This window comes from Microtus oregoni, unplaced genomic scaffold, assembly GCF_018167655.1.
Source record: "Microtus oregoni isolate MIOR12 unplaced genomic scaffold, Mior012 000016F_ref0000370, whole genome shotgun sequence".
NCBI classification, from domain to species: Eukaryota; Metazoa; Chordata; class Mammalia; order Rodentia; family Cricetidae; genus Microtus; species Microtus oregoni.
In genome coordinates this window covers 27,489,617-27,514,667 of record NW_024543075.1, presented here as the reverse complement: position 1 = coordinate 27,514,667, position 25,051 = coordinate 27,489,617, and the positions used below count along the sequence as shown (strand labels likewise).

Below are 25,051 nucleotides of genomic sequence, written 5' to 3'. Positions count from 1 at the left end.
ACACTAACACCCTGTTAGAGGCAGTGATCTGGGCTGTATTAGAGATGGCACCAGTATCCTTCAGAGCATCAATCCATGGTCTCTTAAACTTTATCAGATTGCTGTTCAATGAGCTGGAAAAACAAAAACTTTACTAGTCAATCATATTGATTAACAACAAACTCCGACAATGTTTACTAAAACCCATGTGGGACCCATCGTATTGCAGATGAGAAAATTATACAGTCACTAAAGCAAGACACAGCTACTCCCTACCCTACCCAGTGTTCATTCCGCACAAGCAACAAAAGCAAAGGCTATAATCTCTAAATGCGTTTTTTTTAAAAAAAAAAAAAAAAGAGGTCACAGCTACAATCCTCACCTCTGAGAAACAGGGACTGGTCTAAAGTCTGATCGTTAAGAGACCAAAAGAAAGGTAAGAAAAGACGCCACCACCACCCCTGCTCGCGCCCTCTCTCTCTCTCTCTCTCTCTCAATCTCTGTGTGTGTGTGTGTGTGTGTGTGTGTGTGTGTATGTAGGGGCAGCCAGGATCAGGATCATATAACCTGCCTCTGAGAGCTGTGTTGTGTTTAGCATCTTTCTTCCTGATCAAAATTGGCTTTAAACAAGCACAAGGTTGAATGGGGGTGGAGGACATTAGTCTTAATTATTCTTCTGGAATAAAAATGAATTCTAGCAACAGCTTTGAGAGAAGGCAAAGCAGGAGCTTCTAATTGAAGTTCTGAGATGCACGCAAATGTTTGAATGAACAATCATAATAAGTACATTCAAATAAAAACAAGTCAAAGGGTTGCATTTGCATAAATAATCCAAGGTGATAGTGTTGAATTGGCTAAGAATAAAAGGGACATGGTCTTTCAAAGTATAGAAGTCATAACGTATGTGTCCACCAGGGGAGACAGATAGGAAAAAGCAAATTAAGACAAGATGGGTTTTTTTTGAAGACTTATTCATTGTATGTGTGCACGTGCATTCGTGCATGCATATGTGTTCATGTGTGTGGGTGTGTGGGTATGTAAAGGTGTGGCCGAGGGTATCTCTACTTATACTTTCACAGAGAGGCTGGGTGAGGCTGTTGAGTATCCTTTTCTGTCACTCTGCCTATTTCCTTTGAGGCAGGATCTCTCTCTGAACCCGGGGCTCATTCTTTCTTGGCTAGGCAGGAAGTTAACAAGTCCTGAGATACTCCTGTCTTCTCCTTCTAGGAGCTGGGGTTATCGATGTATGCAGAATGCCTGGCTTGTTCTGTGGGCATTGGAATCTGAACTCTACAATTTCTCAACAGCCCTCTTAACCGCTGAGCCATCTCTCCAGCCCTCAGGCATACAATTAATTAGTAAAGTTGTTACATAGTTAGGGTGTGTTGCTCATTCTTCCTCCTACTTTGACTGACTAGGAAGGATCTTCCAGAAGTTTCCAGCACATTCACCATCACCAAAATACCCACAAGGTAAACACAATCATCACATCCGTTTCCAGATAAGGAAGCTGAGGCACAATGAGTCTGAGTCAATTCATGCTATTACCTTGTTTAGCCTCTGTGTGTTTGATCTCTACTCCTTGGTTGGCTCTCTTCTTCCTTCCTCGCTGTGTCCCCTAGCTTTAGGGACAAGCTGTAGAACTTGAGCAGAAAGGTCCTGATCTGGGGCCCTGCCTCAATGAATGTCTTCTAGGGATCTGATTGGAGTTTGCCCAAGTGTGTGTGTATGTGTGTTGAGTTCTTCTGTGTTATTCAGGCTTATTTGTATCTAGTTGTGTTGGACAGACTTCTGGCTAGCCTAACTTGTGGCAATCCTTTTGCTTCTTGCTACTTCAGTGCTGAGATTACAGGCATGGTCCATTACAGGCATGCTTAGCTTTTTTTATTATTAAAACTTTTTATCATATTTTATCCCCTTCCAACTTCTCCAAGATCTCTACTACTTCCCTACCCATATAACTTCATGATTCTCTCTCTCTCTCTCTCTCTCTCTCTCTCTCTCTCTCTCATAAAATAAAAATAAAAACAGTTAAACTAAAAGAAAGAAAACCAGTAAATATATATATATATATATATATATATATATATATATATATGGAAAAACAAAAAGAACACACACATACAGAGAAGAAAACATGAAGTGTGTTTACATGGGTCAGCGCTCTTGGGCTTCACAGTGGTTCTCAGCCTTCCTAACACTGGGACCCTTGAAGACAGTTCTTCATGTTAGGGTGACCCCCAACCATAAAATTACTTTTGGTGCTACTTCATTGGTATAATTTTGCTACTGTTATGAATCATAATGCAGGTATTTTTGAAGATGGAGGTTTGTGAGAGGAGTCATGACCCACAGGTTGAGACCTACTGGAATACGGCTCTCTCTGGAGTGTGGTTAATATTCCCAGAGACACTCAGTTGGGGAAAACCAGTTTCCCTTTTCCCCAGCAGGTACCAATTGCAAATACATATTGGTTGGGAGTGGGACTTTGTGTGCACTTCCCATTCTCAGTGCTAGGATTTTTGTCTGTATTTTGTTGTTTTGTGTCAGGGACTCACACTGACCAGTCTAAGCTTGTCTGGGACTCAATCTCTAGGCTAGGCTGGCCTGGTATTGCAGTAGCAATCCTCCTGCTCCTACCTTCAGAGGTCTGGGATTCCAGGCATGGGCTGCCATACTTGGGTGTTTGTGCTTATTTTATCATTATTATTTTTTAAATTTCTCTCTTTTTCTTTCATGTATCTTTGTGTCTTTCACACCATGCATCTCCATGACATTCATTTCCCCGTCCCTTCACATCCACCCTCTGCCCTTGCAACCTCCCCTCCCCTCCAAAAAAATAAAATAAAATTTAAGAGAAAAAAAGAAAAGAGAGAGAGAAGGAAAAAAATCAGTCTCATCATGGAAGCTGTAGTGTGACGTAGTGAGTCACACAGCAAATCCTTTTATCCATATATCTTTACTTGCAAGTGTTGATTGCAAAGAGTCTCTGGTTTGGTTTGAGGCCTCTGGTTTCTGATGCTGGGCCCTCACTGGGACTCCTTTTAGTTATCCTGCTGTTGCCTTGTGTCGTGGAGATCCTGCAGCTTTGGGTCTGCAGAACTGGTCCCTTCACATGCTCCAGCAGATCACAGATGTGGTGGATGTTGGGTTGGGTCAACTCATAACCCTGGCTCTGGACCTGGGCGGTTGCAGGGTTGGTAAGCCTGCAACTCCCTTGTCCTCACCTCCAGGGTGAGCTCTCCTGCATTGTCCTGGCAAGTCCACCCATGGCAGCACTGAACTAGGGGCTGGGCCAGTTCTTCTGGCTTCATGTCCTCAGGGTCAGAGCTCCCACAGCCACACCTTGAGGCTCAGCTCTACTGTGTGTCCCAGGCATGGCACAGGGACCACTCTTCTGAGTGCTGCAGCGGATGAGGGGCAGGGTCAGCTCTCCTGCTCTTACAACCCCAGGGCCCCATCTACCTTAGGCATTGATGGGCAGGGCAAGGAGGGTGTCTCTCCCCTACCCATGCCACCACATAACTGATGGGTAACAGGGATAGCTCTCCCATGCTTACAACTCCAGGCTGGCTCACCCACACCTCCACCAATGGGGTTGGCTCTACTGTGCTGCCCACTGGAGGTGCAAGGCCTGCTCTCCTGAGTGCTGTAACTGGTGGAGGGCAGGGGCAGCTCTCTCACCCTTCTAACCTCAGGGCCAGTTCTTCGACCTGCCTCAGGCATTGATGGGTGGGGGCATCACCTCTTCTCCACCCATGTGACCATATGTTAGATGAGGGGCTGAGGGGCAGGACCAGGTCCCCCATGCTCACATTCCCCAGCCGGCTCACCTGTGCCCTTGCCAACAGGGTCAGCTCCTCTGTGCTGCCCTGATGAGGCGCTGGGACCACTGTTTCAAATGTTGCATCTGGTAAAAGAGGCCAGCTCCCTTGCCAGCTAGAGGCAGTAGGGACAAGGGGAGAGGTGTTTTGTCATTCTTGAGTCAGGGTCTCACAACGTAGCCTAGGCTTGTCTGGAACTCACAATGTAGGCCAGGTAGACCTGAATTTTAAGTGATTTTCCTTTCCCTGCCCAAGTGCTGGAATTACAGGCATGAACCACCAAGTTTTTTCATTTTCTTACTGTTTTTCTCTTTTGGGGGGTGAGTATTCAGGGAAGGGAGAGGAAAAAGTGAAGCTTGTTTGCCTCTTGGGGTCAGATGAAGAACTGGGGGTGGGGTCAGTGAGGCAATTGCTTAATAGCTTAATATACTGGCAGACACATATATAAAGTAGGTGTGGCTTACACCTGCAGTGATAGTATTCTGAGTTTCCTAAGAATGTCGTAGTGTGTAGCAACATGGATGAAAGTTGAGAGCCCAGAGAGATGGCTCAGCCACTGAGAGAGCAGGCTGCTCTTGCAGAGAACCAGAGGTCGGATCTCAGGACTCATGCTACAAACAACAACCACCTATGGCTCCAGCTCCAGGGCATCCGACGGCCTCTTCCGGCCTCAAAGGGCACGACATACATGTACATATAATACATACATACACAGCAATACATAGCATGTTCAGGACCAGCCAGGACTACATTATATAGTGTGTTCCTATCTTTAATAGGGAGGTAGGTCTCATTATTTTTTCAATGTTTTTGGAATTTTAGTCCCTCAACAATAAAATAAAATTTTTAAAGGGTAGAATATATGGGGATAGCGAGGTGGTTGTAGTGACTGTGGCTACTATCGAAAACAGCACAGAATCTAGGTGATGGGTTTCTGAGACCCCCTGCAAATACCTGATTCTCCATCACTATGCCTCACACAGACTTTTCTAGAAGCTGTCAAGTAAGTGTCTGTGAGCAGTTCATTCCAGAAGGCAAACATCCTCTTTCTGTCTTACTGGAATATTTTAACAAATGTCCCATGGTAACTAAGTAGCATCTGAGGTGGGGGGAGGCCATGGTCCCATGGTAACTGCATCTCTTGAAGGGATGGTTGAATTAATCGTGAGCCACATTAGACTGATGGCAGTGGCAGTGCCTGAAATCAACAATTAGCCGGAGGAACTGGCTGCGGAGAAAACTCAAAGCCACCCTGGCCCACCGGGTGAGACTCTGTCTCAGAATAAAAATATAAATAAAATTAAAAAGGTCCGGAGACTGTAGCTCCATGGCAGAGCACTTGATTGAGATGTGTAAGGACATGAATTTGAACCCAGTACAGCAAGGGCAGTAGAAGATCACAGGTTTGTGTCTTTCTTGAGACTCATTGCCAGGCTTGTTTGGCACCGGCTGCACTGTGATTAAAAATTAAGTTAAATTAAACCAAATTTAAAAACTTCTTAAAAGCATGATGTCTTGCTTATGGGATTGACTGTGGTTTAAGCCTAATTTTTCGTATGGACAAGATAGCTAGGCTTCTCCTGAAGGCAATGTATCCAATGCTTTATGATTTGATCCTGATGGTTTCGGCTCTTCTATATATCACCACAACACCTTCTGCTGGGATATGAACAAGAGCCCCGAGGGAAATCTTCCCCAGACAGTGCAGTGGATGAGGGGAATCTCTGAGAATTGCAGTAATTGTGCTGGTGTCCAAGAGCATGGAAAGGCCTTAGTGGTCTTGTGGGGAACTGAGTGGGAAACTTGCATTGTCTGAGATGTGGGAGAAGAATGGCTCAGGCTTCCCACCTGCTACATTGCACTCTCAGGGCCAGCCTGCTTAGAGTGGCTTACCAGAGTGACAGCTTTCCATTTCTCTTAATTCCGCAGGATGGCTACTTCTCTCACCGGCCCAAAGAAAAAGTTCGGACCGACAGCAACAATGAGAACTCGGTCCCGAAGGACTTTGAGAATGTGGACAACAGCAACTTCGCCCCCAGGACCCAGAAGCAGAAGCACCAACCAGAGTTGGCAAAGAAGATCCCAAGCAGGCAGAAAGAGCGGCTGCAGAGGAAGCTGGATGCTCAGGACAAAGGACAGGGGCAGTCAGTCCTGGGCAAAGGCCCCAAGGAGTTGTTGCCTCCTCGGGAAAAAGCCACGGGTGACAGTAGCCAAGGGAAGGATCTCTCGAGACACAGCCATGCCAGGAAGACTGGTGGTGGTGTGTCCCCCGAAACCAAGTCTGACCAGCCCCCCAAGTGTGACATCTCTGGCAAGGAGGCCATCTCAGCCCTGACCCGTGCTAAGTCCAAGCACTGCCGCCAGGAGATTGCAGAAACCTACTGTCGCCACAAGCTGGGCCTGCTGATGCCAGAGAAGGTGGCTCGGTTCTGTCCCCTAGAGGGTAAGTCACTTTCTCCTGTTTCTGACCCCGTCCCTCTGCTTTCTCTCAAGCCCTCTGAGTACAGCCAACCACACTGTGTCTCAAACCCTGATCACAGGACCTGATTTGTCTGGGAACTCTGAACTCCTGCAGTATACTTTAAGGACAGTTTTATAAAGTCGCATTGCGTGTGTTAGTATTTTAACCTGTTTCCTTTAGCAGTAATGCCTGCCCAACTTTGACAGTGTGATATAACCTCGGGGTCTACAGAAGTTTTGTGCTGTGTTCCAGATATCCTGGAATGCACAGTCTACGGAAATCAGAAAAAAAATCAGTCTCTGTTAAACCTTGGCTTATTATTATTATTATTATTATTATTATTAGTAGTAGTAGTAGTAGTAGTAGTAGTAATACCTACACAATATAATCTATCAGCTAGTTGTACAGCCCTGACATTATAGACGTTATCCAGAGAGTATTTGTCACATACAGGAGGATGTGCAGGCTATAAGCAAACACCATAACTCTTCTTAGAAGAGATGGGACACTGTTGCGTATGCATATTGTAGGATTCCATACCCAACCCCCCAATGGTTTCTGAGGGACACTGTGTCCAGACAGTTTATCAGGTGGGTTGTGGCCCCAAACTTCAAGAGTCCCAAGGGAATGTTGGAAAGGGAGGCTTCGCATGCCCTTCACACATGCCCTCTTAGTCAAGTTCAGCCTGACTTTTTGAGCTTGTAGCAGCAAATGCATATCCATGCAACGCTTCCTGAACAACAGACAGATCTACAAAGAAAGATCCTCCTTTCCCCGTCGTCTGTGTGGTCCAGGTGGTTCCTGTCTGTGTTCCTGATTGCACTTGGCACTTAGTGTGCCGCCATAATTAAGTGGAATGCAATGTTTCCAAGAGCTGTTCTTAGTCAGTGCCAGGCAGGGGGCGCTTTGGAAGTCTGAACCAAGAACATGTGACGCCTCCCACGTATAGAGTTTGCATGCTTGCTCCACGAAGGGCCTAGTAGTAAATCTGTGTGGCTGTTGGGCCCTACATCTTTATCACAATAACTGGAGTCTGCTCTAGGAGCAAAGGCACAAACATCAATGCACTTGTTTAGGTTACAGGGGATTTGGATTGCTTCCTTGCTTGTGAGGAGAGGTTCGCATCCTTGGCCATCTAATTTAAGGTATGAATGTCATGAACTCAAAAATGTACATAGCACATCTGACCTATGAAATGCCCTAGCTCAGTTTGGTCTACCTTAAATGTGCTCAGAAAGTTTCCATCAGCCTATGAAACCAGCAAAAAGGAAATCTAATGCTAAGCTAGTGTGTTGACTGTTTAGTGTAAGTTATTAAATGCTGCAGTGAGACTGGAAAGTAGGGTGGGGTGGGAGTGGTTTGTGTTCCCAGCATGGTCAAGTTGAAAAGTCCTAAGCCATCCATTGTTACTTATGGACCATCCATAGTCCAATAAATAATGCTGTATTTTTATCACCATGAATCTTTTGTTGAAGAAACTGAGGCTCAGGGAGGTTTAGGATTTGGTTGCAGGCATGTGGCTAATAGCCAGCAAAACTGGTCCTGGAATTCAGGTTGCAGAGCCTGAGTCCCCTTCCTCAAGGCTGTTGGTCTTCAGGAGGAAAACAGATTTTCACTTCAGCACAAAGAAATTTTGCATCCTGCGAGCTCTGCCCCACTCCCCTTAGTATAGTCAGAAGGGACAGTGTCATCTGGGGAAACAAGGGAACTTATGATAATGATACAGAGCATGGGTGCAAGGCTAGAGTGCCTGCATTTGGAGCCCGGATTTCCTCTGAACAAGCTGGGAGACTCAGGGCAAGTTGCTTGCCCTCTATGTACCTTGGTGGTGTATACATCTCAAAGGGTTCAAGACCACACAGTTGAGCAAATGCACCTCCACCAGTGCTGCACAATGCACAGATATTTGCCTTACAGCTTGCTTCACAATCATCCACCACCACACGGCAGAGTTTCCCATGCTTCTCCTGGTCATGCTGAGATAGATGTCTGCAGACTGCTGTGTGCTCACTGGGGCTGCCTGCGGGGTTGGCTGTCTCTGCCTTGGCGAAGGTGGCACACTCTCCCAGGACCTCCAAACTGGTTAATGGGGTTGGCATTTAAGACACATGGCACACCAGCCCCATGATGCTTTAATTTCCTGCACCATGGCCTTCCCTTTGCAGTAAATTTACTGTGAATAGACTAATTGCAAAATAACTCTAATTGGGTAGTTATCAATGAACAACTTCCCGTGAAACAGAATGGCTTACAATTAATAGCATTTAAGCCATAAACTATTCTTCTGCGGAAAGCAGGGATGTAATTACACCCCACAGGGAGACTGCCTTCCCCTTCTGGAAACCATGACACCCGGAATTCCCTCTGCTCGAGAGAGACTGGAGCTTCAGCCTAGTGGTCCTTTTATATCCTGCAAAATGAAGAAAGGAGCGAGGGCACATGGAAGACATGACATCAGACACTATAGGAGCATATGTTCCTCCCCACACAGAGGCATTCGCTGGGCCTCACCCAGACCATAGCCACTGCAGGCCAGTTCCTCAGGCCACCGGGCAGATCCAAAGGAAAGGAAATTGATTTTCCATGTTGACTTTTGTGAAGGGGTTGTTCCAGATCCTGTATTCACTGCAGCCACCAAGCTCCCAACACACAGACACACCACAGGTACACACAGGCAGAGAGAGAGAGAGAGAGAGAGAGAGAGAGAGAGAGAGAGAGAGAACACCTGTCCATCCTTTGGTCTCAAGAACCACCCTAGGACCCCCAGTCACTCTGACTGAACCTCCCTGTATCTTAGGGAATATAATAATAAGAGCAAAGGTCAAGGGTCTCTTGAACTGGGGGGAGGGTGTTTTTCAAACCAAGATTGCAAGATTGTGAACCTCTAGGATCGAAGCCTCAGCCCTGCCTTTACCTCATTCCCCAGTCTCCTAGGGTTGCAGTCTCAGACCCTTGTGGTGGAGAGGGCTTGGCAAAGCACAGCAGCTCACAGCATATTGTCCAGGAAGCAGAAGCAAAGTCTGAACTGGGGCAGACATTTTTGGTTTTGTTTTTTGTTGTTGTTGTTGTTGGAGACAGGGTTTCTCTATTTAGCCCTAACTGTTATAGTACTCACTTTGTAGGCTAGGCTGGCCTCGAACTCAGAGATCTGCCTGACGGCTTCTGCTGGGATTAAAGGTGTGCGCCACCACTGCTCGGCCAGTCTTCTCTTTTCAACCTGCCTTGGTCTGCAGCCTTTGAGTCCACCATAGGCACCACCCACAGTCAGAGGTTTGCCTTCCACTCTCAATTAATTCCACCTGGAAATCCCCTTAAAGGCACAGGCAGGAGCTACTGCCCCAGTCTCCCAGGGGCTCCTCAGTCCAGTCTAGTTGGCAACAGAGGTAAACCCTGCCCATGAGTTCCCTAGGGCTCACACCTGGACAACTCTATTAGGACTCTTTTAAGACACTTGGCTGTTAGAACTGAGAAAGCCAGCCACCCAGAAGGCTTTCTAGACAGCTGACATCAAAAGTGATCCTTCTTCCTCCCTCCCACCTCTGCCACCTCTTCATCTGTCCCCAGAGATATCGGGCTGCTGCCCTGGCTGGAGTGCTGATGCTGTCCTTTCAAACTTGTCACTAGAGTGTGTTTGTCCTTAAGGGATGTGCCTGGGAACAGAACTGAAAAGTTTGCACAAGAAGAGGAAAGCACCCGCGACACACCGAGCAGGAGGCCTCTCCTGGTTGTGGTCAGGCACATCTTCTGGAAACTTCCTGTATGAATAAGCACTTTGCAAACCAAGTGTATTTTTAACAAGAGGATCATGGCTAGATGGAGTCTTTCCCGTGTGCTCACAATGACCTCTGTAGACCAAGGGATTGAGAACAGGCTTCTTACTCTGCTCTTGTGAGCCGAAGCTTGGAGCAGTTCTGCCTAGAGAGAGCCTGACTAATCGGCTTCCCTTTTGTTCAAGGCTGGAAGGGGATTTTGGAGGATAAAGCTCCTGCACGGCTGAAAGGCAGGACAAGTGGGGTGCTTTACTGGCCTAGAGCACATGGGTGCCTGTCTCCTCTTCCCTGGCTCCCTCACCCCATAGCACAGCAACTCTCTCTCTCTCTTGAGTAACCATGGAGACACTAACATCTGGGCCCCTGTTGCCAGGAATGTCACAGGCAGTTTGAGAATACTGGTAATTTGGGTTGTACAGTTGGCAAGCTTCTTTTTTTCATAAATTTGAACAAAATTGTTGATTCTTCTAGCACCTGGCATCAGGCTTCATATTCATCAAGTATCTGTTGCTATTGAGTGGTTTGAGATAAGGGAATGAATGAAATCCTACCTCACATCCTCTGGCGTTTTCACAACTCCGGGGAAAGTGTAGGACACCCAAAGAATGCCGTGGAAATTCACCTTGAACAGGAACACTTCAATATTGCCGTTTCACTAAGCCAAAGGATGCGCCCAGCAGTGTGTTGGCCATTCTCTTAGCTGAGACAAATGTGCCTGAACAACACAACCTAAAGGAGGAATGCTGTCTGTGGCTCTATTTCAGACTTTGTGGTCCCTGGTCACTTCATTGTTTGGGGGCTGTGGCCAGGACAGGGCATAGCATCAGGGCAGGTGTGACAGGCATTGTGTTGTAGGGCAGAGCTGCTCACTCATGGCAACCAGAATGGCAAGTCAGAGAGAGAGAGACTAGGGACCAGGTATCCCCTTCAAGGTGGATACTAGGGACCAGGTATCCCCTTCAAGGTGGATACTAGGGACCAGGTATCCTTTTACTTCTTCCACCTAGGCTTCATCTTCTAGTTCCCACAACTCCTAACATCTAACACCCTTCCTAGTTCTTCACCTCCTAACACCACCAAAAGATGTATCCATCCATGGGTTGATGTGTTGACTAAGGCAAATCCCTCCTGAGCCAGTTGCTTTCGGAAAGACCCGCCCCTGAATACCCAGCTGTAGACCAAGCTTGGCACAAGCCTTCTAAGAGACTATTCCATATCCAGTCCAGACAAGCACCTAAACAGGGTGCTGAATGGGTGATATGATGAACGAGAGAGACAATAGCTGATCCCATGACATTCACCTTGCAGTGTGGACATGGGTGATAGGCAGAAAAGATGCTGTTACCTATCTGGCTGGCATCAAGCAGGGCAGAGGGAGGGGCTGTGAATCTGACAGGAGTATCTTGGGAAGCTAAGTGGAGAAATGGTCTTTGGATATAAATATGGTCTCTTTTGGAAGCACTTGTTAAGATTGTTAACACTCTCCCGACGAAATGGCTTATACTCTTGAACGTACTGGGTTTGTTGATTGACTCAGCTAATATGTATTTAGTGGCTACCATATGCCAGGCGCCGGTGCAGGAATAAGAACCATAAACAAAGCAGTTGGAGATAGCTGCCTTTATAGAGCTTATGTTCTAGAAGAAGCTGACCATTATGAAATGAATAAGCAGAACCAGCGTTTGTACAGCTAGGAAAGAAGGTTTGCACCCACAGGCCCAATAACGATCATCATTTGATTGGCAGTCGATGGTTTTGAAAGCTTTGGGGGAGGGCTGGCAGATCTGCATCTATGGCAGAGCCTTTGGCAATGCTTTGCCTGGGATGGCATTTCAAATAGGACAGGGTCTAGGAGGCTGAGCTTGTAGCTCAGAGGGTCCTAGCTCTGGGCTCCATCCCAACTCCTCATAAACTAGGTACAGTGGAGTAGGCCTGTAAGACCAGGATTCCCGAGGTGGAAATAGGATACAAGTTCATGATCATCCCTGGATACATAGGAGTTTGAAGTCAGTCTGAATTACATGAATTGCTGTCTATAAGCAAACAAATAAATAGATATAAGTTTAACAGGCCTAATCTGAAAATACAAAATCTAAAATGCTCTAAGATCCAACATTTTCTGTTATTTTCTTGAGACAGGGCATCACTCTGTAGCACAGATTCTTCTGCTGAGATTTCTGGTTTGAGCCATGGTACCCAGTCTGCCCTTTTTTGAGCACAACCAACTTCAGCCCTCAAGAGGAAAATTCCACGTATGACCTGTTGTGGCACACAGCAGTCAAAATGCAGGCACTCTTAAAATACTATACAAAATTACCTTCAGGTATATGTATAATGTATATGTAATACACGCAATGTAAATAATCATAAATAAATACCATGTTTATATTTGAATCCCACTTACAAAATATCTCATTATGTATATGAGGAAAATTTTCAAGTTTAAAATATCTTAAATGTGAGCCTGTCTGGTCCCAAGCTTTGTGGAAAAGGGGTTCAAAACCTGGGTCACGTTTAGGAGCCCACTAGGGATGACTAATTGCCAAGGATGAGTCACAGCAAGTGAGTCATGTTAACTCAGTGACTCCTTCTGGCAACTCCGTTATCCAGGAAATTAAGGCACAGAAAGAGAAGACCCAGCAAAAGCACACAGTTGACAAGGAGCACAGTCAGGACTCAGTGGGTCCGGGGTTCAATTGGCCAGAGGCTCAACCATTTGCTATGCCACCTACAAAAGAAAGAAGCTGTACAGGGCTCTGCCTGTGCCACCTCCCAGCTACGGCAAAAAACGCACACTGTCGGGTAATTGACTTGCTGCTGGGGCGGGGACTGATCCCACTGGAGACCCCCCAGTGGTCTTCGAAGTTAGCTGGTCACTCTAGATGAGTAACAGGCTACATGGTTGTCCCCATTTCTCTGTCACTTTCTGGTTTCCCAGTATATTTGCGTTAGTGTAAAAATGACAAAGCAATAATTTTTCATTGTATCCTTCAGTCACCCATGAGAGATTGGATTTAGGTCACAATTTATTACCCCGTGGAATTTAATCCAATTTTTAACACCATGTCAGCCACTCCAGTATTAGAGCTTTTTTAATGGCTGTGAAATTTATACAATGATAAAGTAATTTAAAACATATGTAGGAAGAGCATCGGTACAAATTGATGCACACAGAACCTTATGGTAAAAATTGAACAGGAGATAAACACGGGCAATGGTGATTGATTACAGCATGGTGGCAACCGTGTCCTGTTGATCAACTCTTAATGGCAAAATTAGTAAACTAATTTATTCTTCACAATTTCGAAGAGAGTTTATGTTGCCCTAAATCAAGATCGAGGCTGAGTCACAAAGCCCAAATTAATCGCTCACCTCCCAGTGTGGTGTGCGTCAACTTAGAAATAGGCCTGGGTGAATGGGAGGCTGCCAACAGCCATTCCTGGGGGACAGGCCCAGGCACCAAAGCAGGAAGACAATAGGGGAGGTATGGAAGAACCTGCCTTGTCCATTTAATTTGTAATTTGTGTGTGTGCATGTGCATAGGTGTGTGTGTGTGTGTGTGTGTGTGTGTGTGTACACATGCATTTTCATGTGTCAGTGTCATGCTGTATGTGTGTGTGCTTGTGTCTGTGTCCTGTGTGCTGTGCATGTGTCTTTTTGGGTACATACACAGAGAGGACAGAGGACACCAGGTGTCTGCTCTCTGCCTTGTTTCCTTAGACAGGACTTTCACTGAACCCGGGCTTAGAGAGCCAGCTCCAGCAATCTTCCTCTCTCTGGTCCCACCTGCCACCCTGGGGTTGTGCACAATCAGGCTGGCTTTTTTGTTTGAGTTCTGGAGATTTGAGATCAGATCCTCAGGCTCACTGCTCTCTTCCACTGAACTGTCTTCTCGGCTCTTACTTGGTTTTAGAAAGTTGTCTGTCTTCTCCATTCTCCCTAAGAGAAACACATTTAGTGCCATTCTGAAGGCACAAAAGCACCCCTTCTTTGCTGCCTACCGTGTATGGTGCAGATGTTGAGGTCTGATTCCCTGGGACCCAGTGTTAGTTACTTTCATGCTGATGTGACGAGACACCTGGCAAAAACAACTCAGAAAGATTTATTCTGACTCATGTCCTCAGGGGTCACAGAAAGCACAGTGCGGGCTCTACCCACTGAACCTCAGGGTTCGTTGTGGTTCATTGTTAATATTTTTTTTGTTGTTTTTTGTTTTTCCTTGGGTATAGATTTCAGGTTCACTAGATGGATAAGTGTTAGAAATTGATGATACAGTGCTGAATATACTTGACACTCCCAAATTACACGCCTGGAAGGTGGTTTTGAAGGCAGCTTTTGCACTGTAGATGTTGTCGCAGGGTGATCTTTGCAGCTAGGCCTTCTGCAGGCAGGCATTCTTTCACTTCGGTCTCCTTGACCAGTAGGATGGGATGTTCTGGTAAGAGCTGGTCACTTTTTCCAGAGGTGCATCTCACCTTTATTTTGGGATAGTAGGGGGCAATTGTTAAGCACTGAATAAAACAGAAGAATAATCAGATTTATAGTTACTAAAGGGGGTGACAGAATTTCTGTTAAAGACCAGCTAGTAAACATTTCAGGATTGGCAGGGCCTCTTATCTCTACCTAACTACTCAGCTGTGTATGGAAATGACTGGGTATGGCCGTACCCTAATAGACACCTGTTTGCAGAAAAAGTGCGATTTGGCCCAAGGTTGTGCTGTCCACTCCTGCTTAAGACAAACTGTTCTTAAAGACTATGGCAGGCGGAGAAGAGAATTTGCAGAAGGGGGCGCATTTACTGCACCGCCCTCATCACACCTCCATGATCAAGCTTGTTCAGGCCTAGAAGTTAGGAGCAACCTCTACAGGAAGCAGCCTCCCCTTCAGGTCCCTAATAGGTCCCAGCATAGATGTTGCCTCCCCCTGCTCCTTACCCACTTCCACGTAAGCTCCCAGGACAGAGGGTCTCTGCAAGGTTCAGCCTGGAGGTTCAGCTGAGCCAGAGCGGCCAGGCCAGGCAGCAAAGAACTTGGTCCAACTCCTGATGCTGGCTAGACTACACTGTTTGTTTCTGAACTTTATTAGCATTGCAGCAGGAGACCCAGAGAATTTAGAGGCACCGCTGCCAGTGCTTTCAAAGTCTAGACCTCAAAGGACAATTAACCTGGTTATTCAGGCCCCCTCCCTTCCTTGTTTATGGCTGTGAACACAGGAAATTCAGTGTTGGGTCCATGGACTGCTATCAAGGAATTTAACTGTAATTTAAAAGGCTCTATGGGAAGGACCCCAGTGACTGATTAAGAATGCATTTGCAGAGTAATAAAGACTCCAGCAGCTCAGCAGAGCTCAGCCTCCAGACTTATTTATGAATCTGGAATCTTGTCATGTTCCTTGGGGGAGGGGGTCTGCACTGGGTTTATCTGGCTCCATATGTTTTGGACAGGATCCTTGCAGAACATTGGCTGAAGGAAATAGTCTTGCTGTTCTTTCTCCTTGGCATCCTGAAGTTGAATGCCGGTTCCACCAGGGACTGGCTGTAGCAGCTAGGGTGTGCTGTTTTGGCCTCACTCTGCCTCATTGTTACCATCTGTGAGATGGACATAATAATAGCCTCCTCCCTTGCGGGTTCTAACAAATGGTGCATACAGAGCATGCTGGGATAGGTAAGCTGCTCATTTGGTATAGGCATCCCATCACAGCCTTCATCATTAGTGCTACCATGCCATTCTGGGAAGTTCAGGTGATGCTGCCGGCTAGCAGCTGATGCTTGCTTACGTCTAAGCAAGCTGGAAGCGTCAGTTCTCAGTTCTCACACCTTATCCAGCCGCCTCTGTAGCCGAGACTCAGCATCTCTTTGGCTGCCACAGCACCTTCTAACCCATCCCGTCACATCTGACTGCTGTATCATACTCTTGTCTCCCCCAAATGAACCAGATGTTTAGCTCCCAGAACCAGCTGTACCTGCCCCGCAGCAGAATCATCCCTCCGTGTGCTAGATAAGAATTTCCGTACACACGTCTCTCCTCACAGACTAGGACAGTCCACTCGTGTCCTTGACTCTCCCACTAGGGCTGCGAGCAACTCAACATATCCAAGTAGTAACTTCACTGTGTATATTGGGAGGAGCACAAGTATGGGGTCCATGTCATGGGTCTTCCTCAATTGCTCTCCACCCATTTATTTATTTATTTATTTATTTATTTTGAGGCAGCCTCTCTCTTTTAGCCTGCAGCTGGTTGATTCAGCTAGGCCAGCTACTCACTGAGTTTCAGGGGTCATCCCACCTCCTCCCCAGGGGCTACAGAACAGACTGCAGCACCAAGCTCTAGAGGTGGGTGCTAGAATCTGAACCCAGGTCCTCCTACTTATGCAGCAAACCCGTCGCCAACCAAGCCATCTCTCCAGCCTCTCAGTAACTTCTGCATGACTTCCTTCTGTCTATGAATAATAATAACTACTTAATGAATTAATAAGTCCAGTGGATAAATGAGCATATGAGGAACCAATCAAATCCACCATTGGAATTCTCCGGAGCCATTAGCGAATGGTGTTTTCAAGTAGTTTCTGTCAGGTACTTTGCAAAGCCACAAGAAACAGAACTAACACACTACAGAGAGAATCTGGAATCCGCCCCTGGTGAGATGGGGTAGATGGCTTCCCAAAGCCCACATCTGAATTCTTTAACAGAGGGACTCTGAGTTTGATGGCTGGTGCTCTGCTTTGGCGACATTACATCCAGCCCACCTGTCCGTTGCCATAGTGTCTGTTTGTGCCTGCTTCCCAACCCCCAAGGGCAGGACTGACTAGTTACAACAGTGGTCATATGGAACCAAAGCCCTTGTGATCAATCAGCCCCTTTACAGAGACACCCACCTCTGCTCTTACTCAAAACCTGAGCATCGGGGGTCACGTCCAGTGTGTTTGAACATGTTACTGACTTGTTATAGTTCAGCATTCATGAGTGGGAATTCAGAACAGATTCAACTCAGAGCAGCAAATCCTGACTTCACAGCAGTTCAGTTGACTTTGAGAGATAGTGCGAGTTGCTCAAGGTTGCAGGGGAAAGCTCTTATCTAAACTTACGTTAAAAGAGAAAGGCTCCAGTCAGTGTCTCAGTGCACCTATGAGCCCTGAAAGGATGCTGTGCGAGGGTGTGGTGGCCTGACACACAGCAGATGTTCTGCAAATGTTCGCTGAATGACTAATGAGTGAGTGGCGACCTTGAGAGGGCCGGAGAGGTAGTCTGGCCCTGGAGTTTCTTAAAAGTGACTGGAAAAAAAAGAGGGAAGGCTTTCCAGTTCAATCTCCTGGGCTCTTGACTAACATATGAGCACACGCTGAACTCACAGCAGCACAGGAGGGACACCCAGAGTCCCTGGCCTTGGCCAGTGGATGGCATGCAGCCTGGAGCTCCTGGGGTCTTTCAGAGAGCAGAACTCGGTCCCGATGAATACTGGAACTGCTGGTAAGAAGTGCTGAGGTCTGCGGTCTCTGGCTTCTGATTACGTGTCTCTGGAAGGAGAGGCGTTTGCCAGGGGCACACTTCACCACTGATCTGAAATCTGACGCAGGCTGGTTAATTACATATGCTCTTCTCTGGAATCAGAGAAATGAGCTGAGGAGGTGGCTCACTGTTCATCATCAACCCCAGACTCCATGGTCTCTTCAACCAAGGCCCTTTGTGGGAACACGTAAGGGTGGGCAGAATCTACGCCAGTTGAGACCATCTGGACTATGAGAAAGGCCCACTAGGAAGAAAAGCAATTATAAATTTCTTAGTATTTCTTTAAATTTCTTTCCAGACCGGGGAGAAAAATCTGGAAAGTACAGATCGACTCTAGAGCTCTCCTAACTGAGAGAAATAATAGGTACCATTTGGGGGTGTCCCCCTTATGAGCATTCAGTTTGAGATACACTATACTTTATTCCATGAAACCCCACTGAAAATCTTTGGATCCCTGAGTCCTATGTGCCATTCAGCCTGAAGTTGCTCTTAGTGTTGTTTTTTTTCCCCTGAATACCCATGGAAATGGGTTCTCACCACAACTTCTTCCAGAGTTCCAGAGTTCCAGAATCTTATATTGCTCAGACAGTGCAGGCTGCATTTGTCCCCCAAAAGACATTGAATTGACTGGGGAAATGGCTCCGTGGGTAAAGCTTTTACTATGCCTAGTATAGATCCTCACAACCCAGCATGGCAGGGAAGGAGCATTGCCAGACCTAGGCTATGCATGTCTATAATCTACGGCTACCGTGAGATAGGAGGTGGAGACAGAAGAATCCGTGGAGGCTCACGGGCCTGATAGGATGATGAGAGCCTGTCTCAAGGCAGAAGGTGAGGTCCAACACCCACAGCTATCTTGCTACAATGTACCACAGCATATGTGCTAAGTCATGCATGTACCTGCATTCATACACATGAACATGTGCATACACACACACACATATATACATACATACATACACACCCAGAGAATTCTTTTTTGAGAGGAGACAAGGCTGAACTTATAGATGCCAAGGGATGCGATGGTTGCCAACAGCCATCAGCAGCTAGAAGAAATGCTCTGAGCAAATGCATGCTCACGGCCCTCAGGAGAAACCTATGCTGCCCCATCCTTGATCTCAGCCAGCATTCAAATGGGTTCTGCCATCACAGGCACCCGTTATTTTGTTGCAGCAACTCCCGGCGTTAATTAAGTGGACATCACCACTCCATCATCCTCTGGCATTTCAAACTCATACCAGCTGTTTCCCATCAACCAGGTCCAGCATTCTTACTGTAAACTCTGCCATATTTCATGAAACCCACACCCACAGGTATCTGTAACAGCAGCAGCAGCCAAGCCCAGGTGTGTCGGTTGCAGACAGGGTGTGTGCTCCTCAACCTAAAGGACGTGGCAGACCCATACATCTTTAATCTTCAAACTTAGCCTTGAGGCTAAAGCCAGCACCTTGGCAGACCCAGGCCAGATGTTCACATTTTTTTGAATCAGTTGATAATAAGGAAAAATGGAGCTCTTTGTCAAAGCATCCAGAGTTTTAGCTTGTATTGAAATTAACAGAAAGATTTGATAGCATTGTCAATGGTGCCATGAATGGCAAGAGTCATCTGTGTGTGATGGGACATGATGTGGATCCTTCCTAGTCCCCAGCACTGGCTCTGGTCTCACAGCAAGATGACAACTGATGTTCAGAGACTGGAGGGTACACTGTGGATGTGTCTGTGATGGTATTTTCAGAGAAGGTTAACTAAGGAGGAGGATGTCCCTTAGATGTGAATGGCACCATCCCAAGGACGAGGAGCTCGGAAAGAACGAAAAGAAGAAATGGAGAAAGCCTGTCAGTGTTCCCTCCACACCATTTTCTGGTCAGTTATGAAGGGTACAGTCTCCTCTGACATACGACATGGATACCATGATGTTCAGGTCAAGTACATGGGGCCCAAGTGACTACAGAATGACTTCTCTGATACCTGAGTCAAAATAAATTCCCCCCCCCTTATCTATTTCTGTCAGATGTTGGTCACAGTGACAAGAGGATGGCAATCTGTGAAGCCTTCCTCACAAACAAGCTTACCCTCATAGCCCCCCTTGGGCCTTTCACTTCCAATCCAGAATACCACTGACAGGGTGTCAAGGCAGCCAGAGTACCCAGCATCCTTAGAATCTCCCCAACCCTTCACAGCTGTGATCTCCCTTCAGTTCGTATCCCATTTCCTTTTTAAAATATTACCAATGATATGTGTGGTGGTGGCTGGAAACTGGGCTGGAACCGAAGCTGTTATTTAGAGGATGCTCAGGGCACAAATGTACCGACATGTTGTGTTTTCCATGAACGGTTGCAGGCACAAGGCAAATCTCTTGTAAGCCTGGAAACCACGATCAAGAGAGACACGGTCCTGAAAGGAACTGTGAAGAAAGCATTTGTCATGGTTTCCTGCATGGCATCTTGAATATGGAATCTTTACCTGACTCAGCACATCTCAGGGACTGAAAAGCAAATAGCCGTCAGATAGATACATTAAGGACTAGCGGGGGCACTGGGATAGAGCCCACTGGGATGGAGCCCACTGGGATGGAGCCCCTGCGTTCAGAGCCCATTGCTGCTTTTAGTGTGTGTGACCTGGGTAGGTCACCCACCATCTCTCTGTCTCTGTGTCCGTCTGTCTGTCTGTCTCTCTGGTTCTCTGTGTGCCTGTGTGTGTCTCTGTGTGTGTGCCTATGTGCATGTGTGTGTGTGTGCACATGCATGCGCACGCATGCCCATGAGTGGAGGCCAGAGAACAACCTCACTGTCATTCCCCAAACAATGTCCACTTTGTTCTTTCGTAGCGGTGTCTCTCATTTGCCCTAGTAACTTACCAAATAGGCTAGGCTACCTGAACATCAAACACTGGGATCTGTTACCTGTTACCTCCCTGGAACTCTTCTCAGTCCAGGACTAGGTTTTTATTCTTTTCTTTTCTTTTTTTCTTTCTTTCTTTCTTTCTTTCTTTCTTTTTTTTTTTTTTTGACAGGGTTTCTCTGTAGCTTTAATGCCTGTCCCGGAGCTAGCTCTGTAGACCAGGCTGGCCTCGAACTCACAGAGATTCACCTGCCTCTGCCTCCTAAGTGCTGGGATTAAAGGCATGTGCCACCACTGCCCAGCTCAGGACTGGGTTTTCAAGACCACACTGAGTCTTGTGGATGCTGTTTAACTTTGTTTTAAAATGTAGATTATAAAGCTCAATCTCAGGGCCTCATGCTTGCAAAGTGAGCTACCCCAGCCATCAGAGCTGTATATGTAAAAAGGTAATAACGGGGAGGGCTATGGGAGAGAAGCTGTACAGAAAGCCCTACTGAGCACCCTCCTTAACACATGGTTGGTCTGAAGGAACCCGCCATCAGGTGGTATATCGGCTCCATGGGCTGTTTAATCTTGAACTTTGCTTGAATGACTTTTTGCCAGGTAACAGAGTTTCTCTTCCTAAAACCATGAGCTACTTTGAATTTCGAAACTCTGCTCTCAAAGAGGATTTGGAATAGGCTACAGCTTTTCCTGCGGCAAAACAAAGCAGTGGCTATAATGGAGCAAGATGACTCCGCTCTTTTTCTTCCAGGAAGTCCCCCCATTTTCTCATAATGAGAGATCATTAAAATAACCGGAAGACAAATGGCACCAAATTAATAAAAATGTAGATCAAATGATCCTCTGTTACCTATTTTCGCTCAATTGCAGTTGAGAAGTACATTGATTAAACTGCCAGCACACCATTATGCTCGTATTCATTACTACAGTGCAATCCATTTGATTATGATAGGGTCATAACTAACACAGCCATGCAGACAGATGCTTCTCTGCAGCTAAGTCGTCATCTAGGGTGGATCTGCACTGACAAACACTGGGTCCCTGTCGCCTTGGGTGGAGCTGCACTGCAGGGTTGAGGGGAAAAGATGGTCTGTTTTCCTCTTTGCCACGTGGCTCGGCTTTCCGAGTCCCCACGTGGAGATGCTTGAATTCCACTGTGCAGTGCAGAATGATCCAGGAGAGAAGCCAGGGAAGCACAGTTTGTTTCTATTGACTCTGAAGCCAATAGTGGATTTGACTGATTCCTCTTATGCTTATTTATCCATTAGGCTTATTAATTCATTAAGTACCTATTATTAGTCATAGACAGACAGAAGGGAGTCATGCGGAAGTTACTGAGAGGCTGGATAGATGGCTCAGTTGGTGAAGGATTTGCTGCATAAGTAGGAGGACCTGAGTTCAGATTCCAGCACCCACCTCTAGAGCTTGGTTTTGAAGCCTGTTCTGTAGCCCCTGGGGAGGAGGTGGGATGACCCCTGAAACTCAGTGAGTAGTTGGCCTAGCTGAATCAACCAGCTGTAGGCTAAAAGTGAGAGCCTGCCTCAAAATAGATAAATAAATAAGTGAATGAATGAATAAATGAAGAGTGGAGAGCAATTGAGGAAGACCCATGACATGGATCCCATACTTGTTCTCCCCCCAATATACACAGTGAAGTTACTACTTGGATATGTTGAGTTGCTCACAGCCCTAGTGGGAGAGTCAAGGACATGAGTGGACTGTACTAGTCTGTGGGGAGAGAGGTGTGTACGGAGATTCATATCTAGCAACATGGAGGGATGATTCTGCTGTCAGGCAGGCACAGCCTCTTCTAGGGGCTAAATATCTAGAACAGTGGCAGTTAGTGTGGATGCATGTGGCAAGCTCTACACTTGCTCTAGACTCTCACTGGTGATCAAGAAGTTCCTGTACAAGTCAACTATCTCCCAATACCTAGTCTCGTTGGTAAGCCACAACGGTGACGGTGATAGCGCTTATCTCAATGCCTGTGAGTAACATCCTGCCACAGCCGGGCAACAGAAATCCTGAACAATGGTGGCTTTATGAAGAAAGCATTTGGTGGGGGCTGGGGAGGTGAACCCGTGAGTAAGACATCTTGCCACTCAAGTGTGAGGACCTGAGTGTGGGTTCCTAGCACTCATGTTAAAAAGCTTGGTACAGTCACACACGTGTTTACAAGCGTAGCACTGGGTGTGGGGTACACAGACAGGAGTATTGCTGGGACTCGCTGGCTGCCAGCCTCACCAGAAACATAAGCTCCAAGTTCATTGAGAGAGCCTGTCCCAAGAGGGAAAGGTGAAGGGGGACAGAAAAGTGGATGCCCAGTGTTCTCCTTTGGTCTCCTGCAGAGTACCAGCACATGCCTCTGCACATGTATACACATGCTTGTACCACACACGTACACACATAAGCCAGCCTCAGAAAAACAAATGTCGCATGTTTTCTCTCAAAGGCAGAGTCTGGAATGAAAATGCATGTGAGGTCGGGAGGGATTGGTAGCACTTTCTGTGTGAATTTTCTTTGCAGCCTCCAGTCTAGAGGAATAACCATCATTAGCAATTTGGTCTGGCCCTCAAAGACACTAGACCATGAGCGGAGAAAACACCTTGCCTCAGGCCTTCCAGCCAGCCAAAGGAAAGTCAGGATTTGAAACCAGTGTGTTGTTATACCTCCGAGGGCAGACCTTTAACCTGTGCGATGCTGCCCATTTCATATGCCAGAGGTGTTTCAAGCTAGGGTCGCAAGACACTCCGGGGGAGGGGGTCATGGGAGGAGGGCATGAATGCCTGAGCTAGGCAGGTGGGAGCTGCAGTTGGTCTGGCTGAATGGCTCCCATCAAAAGTTCCAGGCTGTCTTGTGAGCATGGGGCAGCAATTTTTTTTAAAATTTGAATTTTGAACTACAATCTCTTGATTGACCTGACAACTATATTAATTGAAAACAAGAGTAAGTCTGAATGCCTGTCTGCAAGCAAAGTAGCCTGGAGCAGCCAGCTTAGAGTTGTTATTTGGAGCAAGGGTATGTCTGTAGGCCACTGTGTGTGCCCAGTGCCCTGTTCCATTTTGCCTCCCTCAGTGTCTTCAGAGACGGTTCACTCTAATCGCTGTAGTTGGTATCCCTGCCACAAGTTCCCTAACTTCATTCAACAGACTCCTCGGTGTCTCCCAGAAGGGGAGTTGGCCCTAGTTTTATGTTGAAACCTTCCAACCCGTTCTCAGAGGCTTTGGAGTGTGTTCGTTTGAGGTCCAGAAGTAGGCAGCCAGACAAGATCCCCGCTGAGTTGCCTCTCTTCTCATTCCCCTCTGCAGCTGGGGAGAGGCAAGTTGGGGAGTTCTGGTTCCCATTTGGTGTCAACATGCCTTTATTAAATTGCTACTCTTTGTATGTGCCAGGTAAGGGGGGGTGGCTCCTACAGAGCAGAGGAGGCAAGTAGAGATGAGATCCTGATGCGGCAGATGGTGGAGCCATTAACCGGATCTGCAAGCTGCAGACTTGAAAGAGGAAGATGCATGCAGTCGGGGAAAGTCTGCAAGCTAAATCAAAAGGCGCGGCTCTAATTTCACCAACTCAAGAGAGAAGATAGGGACAGTCCAGACAACATTGTCACCAACACATCACTCACCACTGCCATTGCATTCACTGCACAACCATCATCACTTCCATCACTGCCACTATGACCACAACATAGTTATGGCATTGTTCCCAGCTTCAGGACCATCACCACCACTATCGTCATCATCACCCAACATCATGCTTCCACCATCATTGCTACTACCAGACAGCTTCCGTCACCGCTTCTATTGCTATCACAGTTGCCACATGACTTACACCAGTGTCACTGCTTCCACAAAAATCAAAGATGTCACCAATATCACCTCCCAGCCTTCATCATCACCCTCATTACTACCACCAATTGCACACTAACACCTCCTCCGCTACTAACACCTCCATAAGAACCATTATCACCCCATGTCCACACTCTGCCATTTCTTTCACCACCTTCTATCATTCCCATTTCAATCTTCACTACCACCATTTTCACTGTGGTCGGTCAATAGTGATCATGACCTAGATAGCCCACACTCGTGGTCATGGCAAGGATCAGGGCCCTGTAGCAAGAGACTCTGAACTGCTTAGGGCACAGGCAACATGAGTTGGTCGTCTCTAAATCACAGTGTTCTCAGTTTTCCAGTAAGGATATAATATATTTATCCTGGTGATTTGGTGAGTGACATATAGCAATATTTGAAGTTCTTCTAACAGTGCCAGGTGGGAGGCAGCCACTTAAAAGGTATAGGTCTTTCTATGAACAGATCATTTCAGTCACCAGAAAGATGGGGAATACAGCATTCACAGACCATGAGGAGGAAATTGGACAGGGAGAAAGGAAGATGAAGTCTCTTCCTCTCAGAAGCCTCAGTTACGAGGGCGTTGGAGTTGTAAGTCACCCATTGGCTATTAAAGATAGGAAGCCTTCCTCATGACAGTACTCCACATGCACACTACAACTACAGCCTCCACGAGCTCCTGAGCTTATTTGGTTTACACCATCCAGTGTTGTGAGGTGACATCTTATTAACAAAGTTTACCTGCAACCAGGCAAATCACAGTGAAGTCAAGAATTAAGATACCGCCTCCCACATTGCCTCCCACATTGCCTAATTGGATTA

General features: G+C 46.7%; 1 protein-coding gene across 1 annotated transcript in view; it reads left to right on the top strand.

Annotated features, from left to right (window-relative positions):
• The window catches only part of Xylt1 (xylosyltransferase 1), a 296,973-nt gene that overhangs the window by 164,426 nt on the left and 107,496 nt on the right, over positions 1–25,051 (top strand). Inside the window, exon 3 of the mRNA XM_041666339.1 lies at positions 5,733–6,246. Coding sequence (XP_041522273.1) covers positions 5,733–6,246 — 514 coding nt within the window. The remainder of the gene's footprint in view (positions 1–5,732; positions 6,247–25,051) is intronic.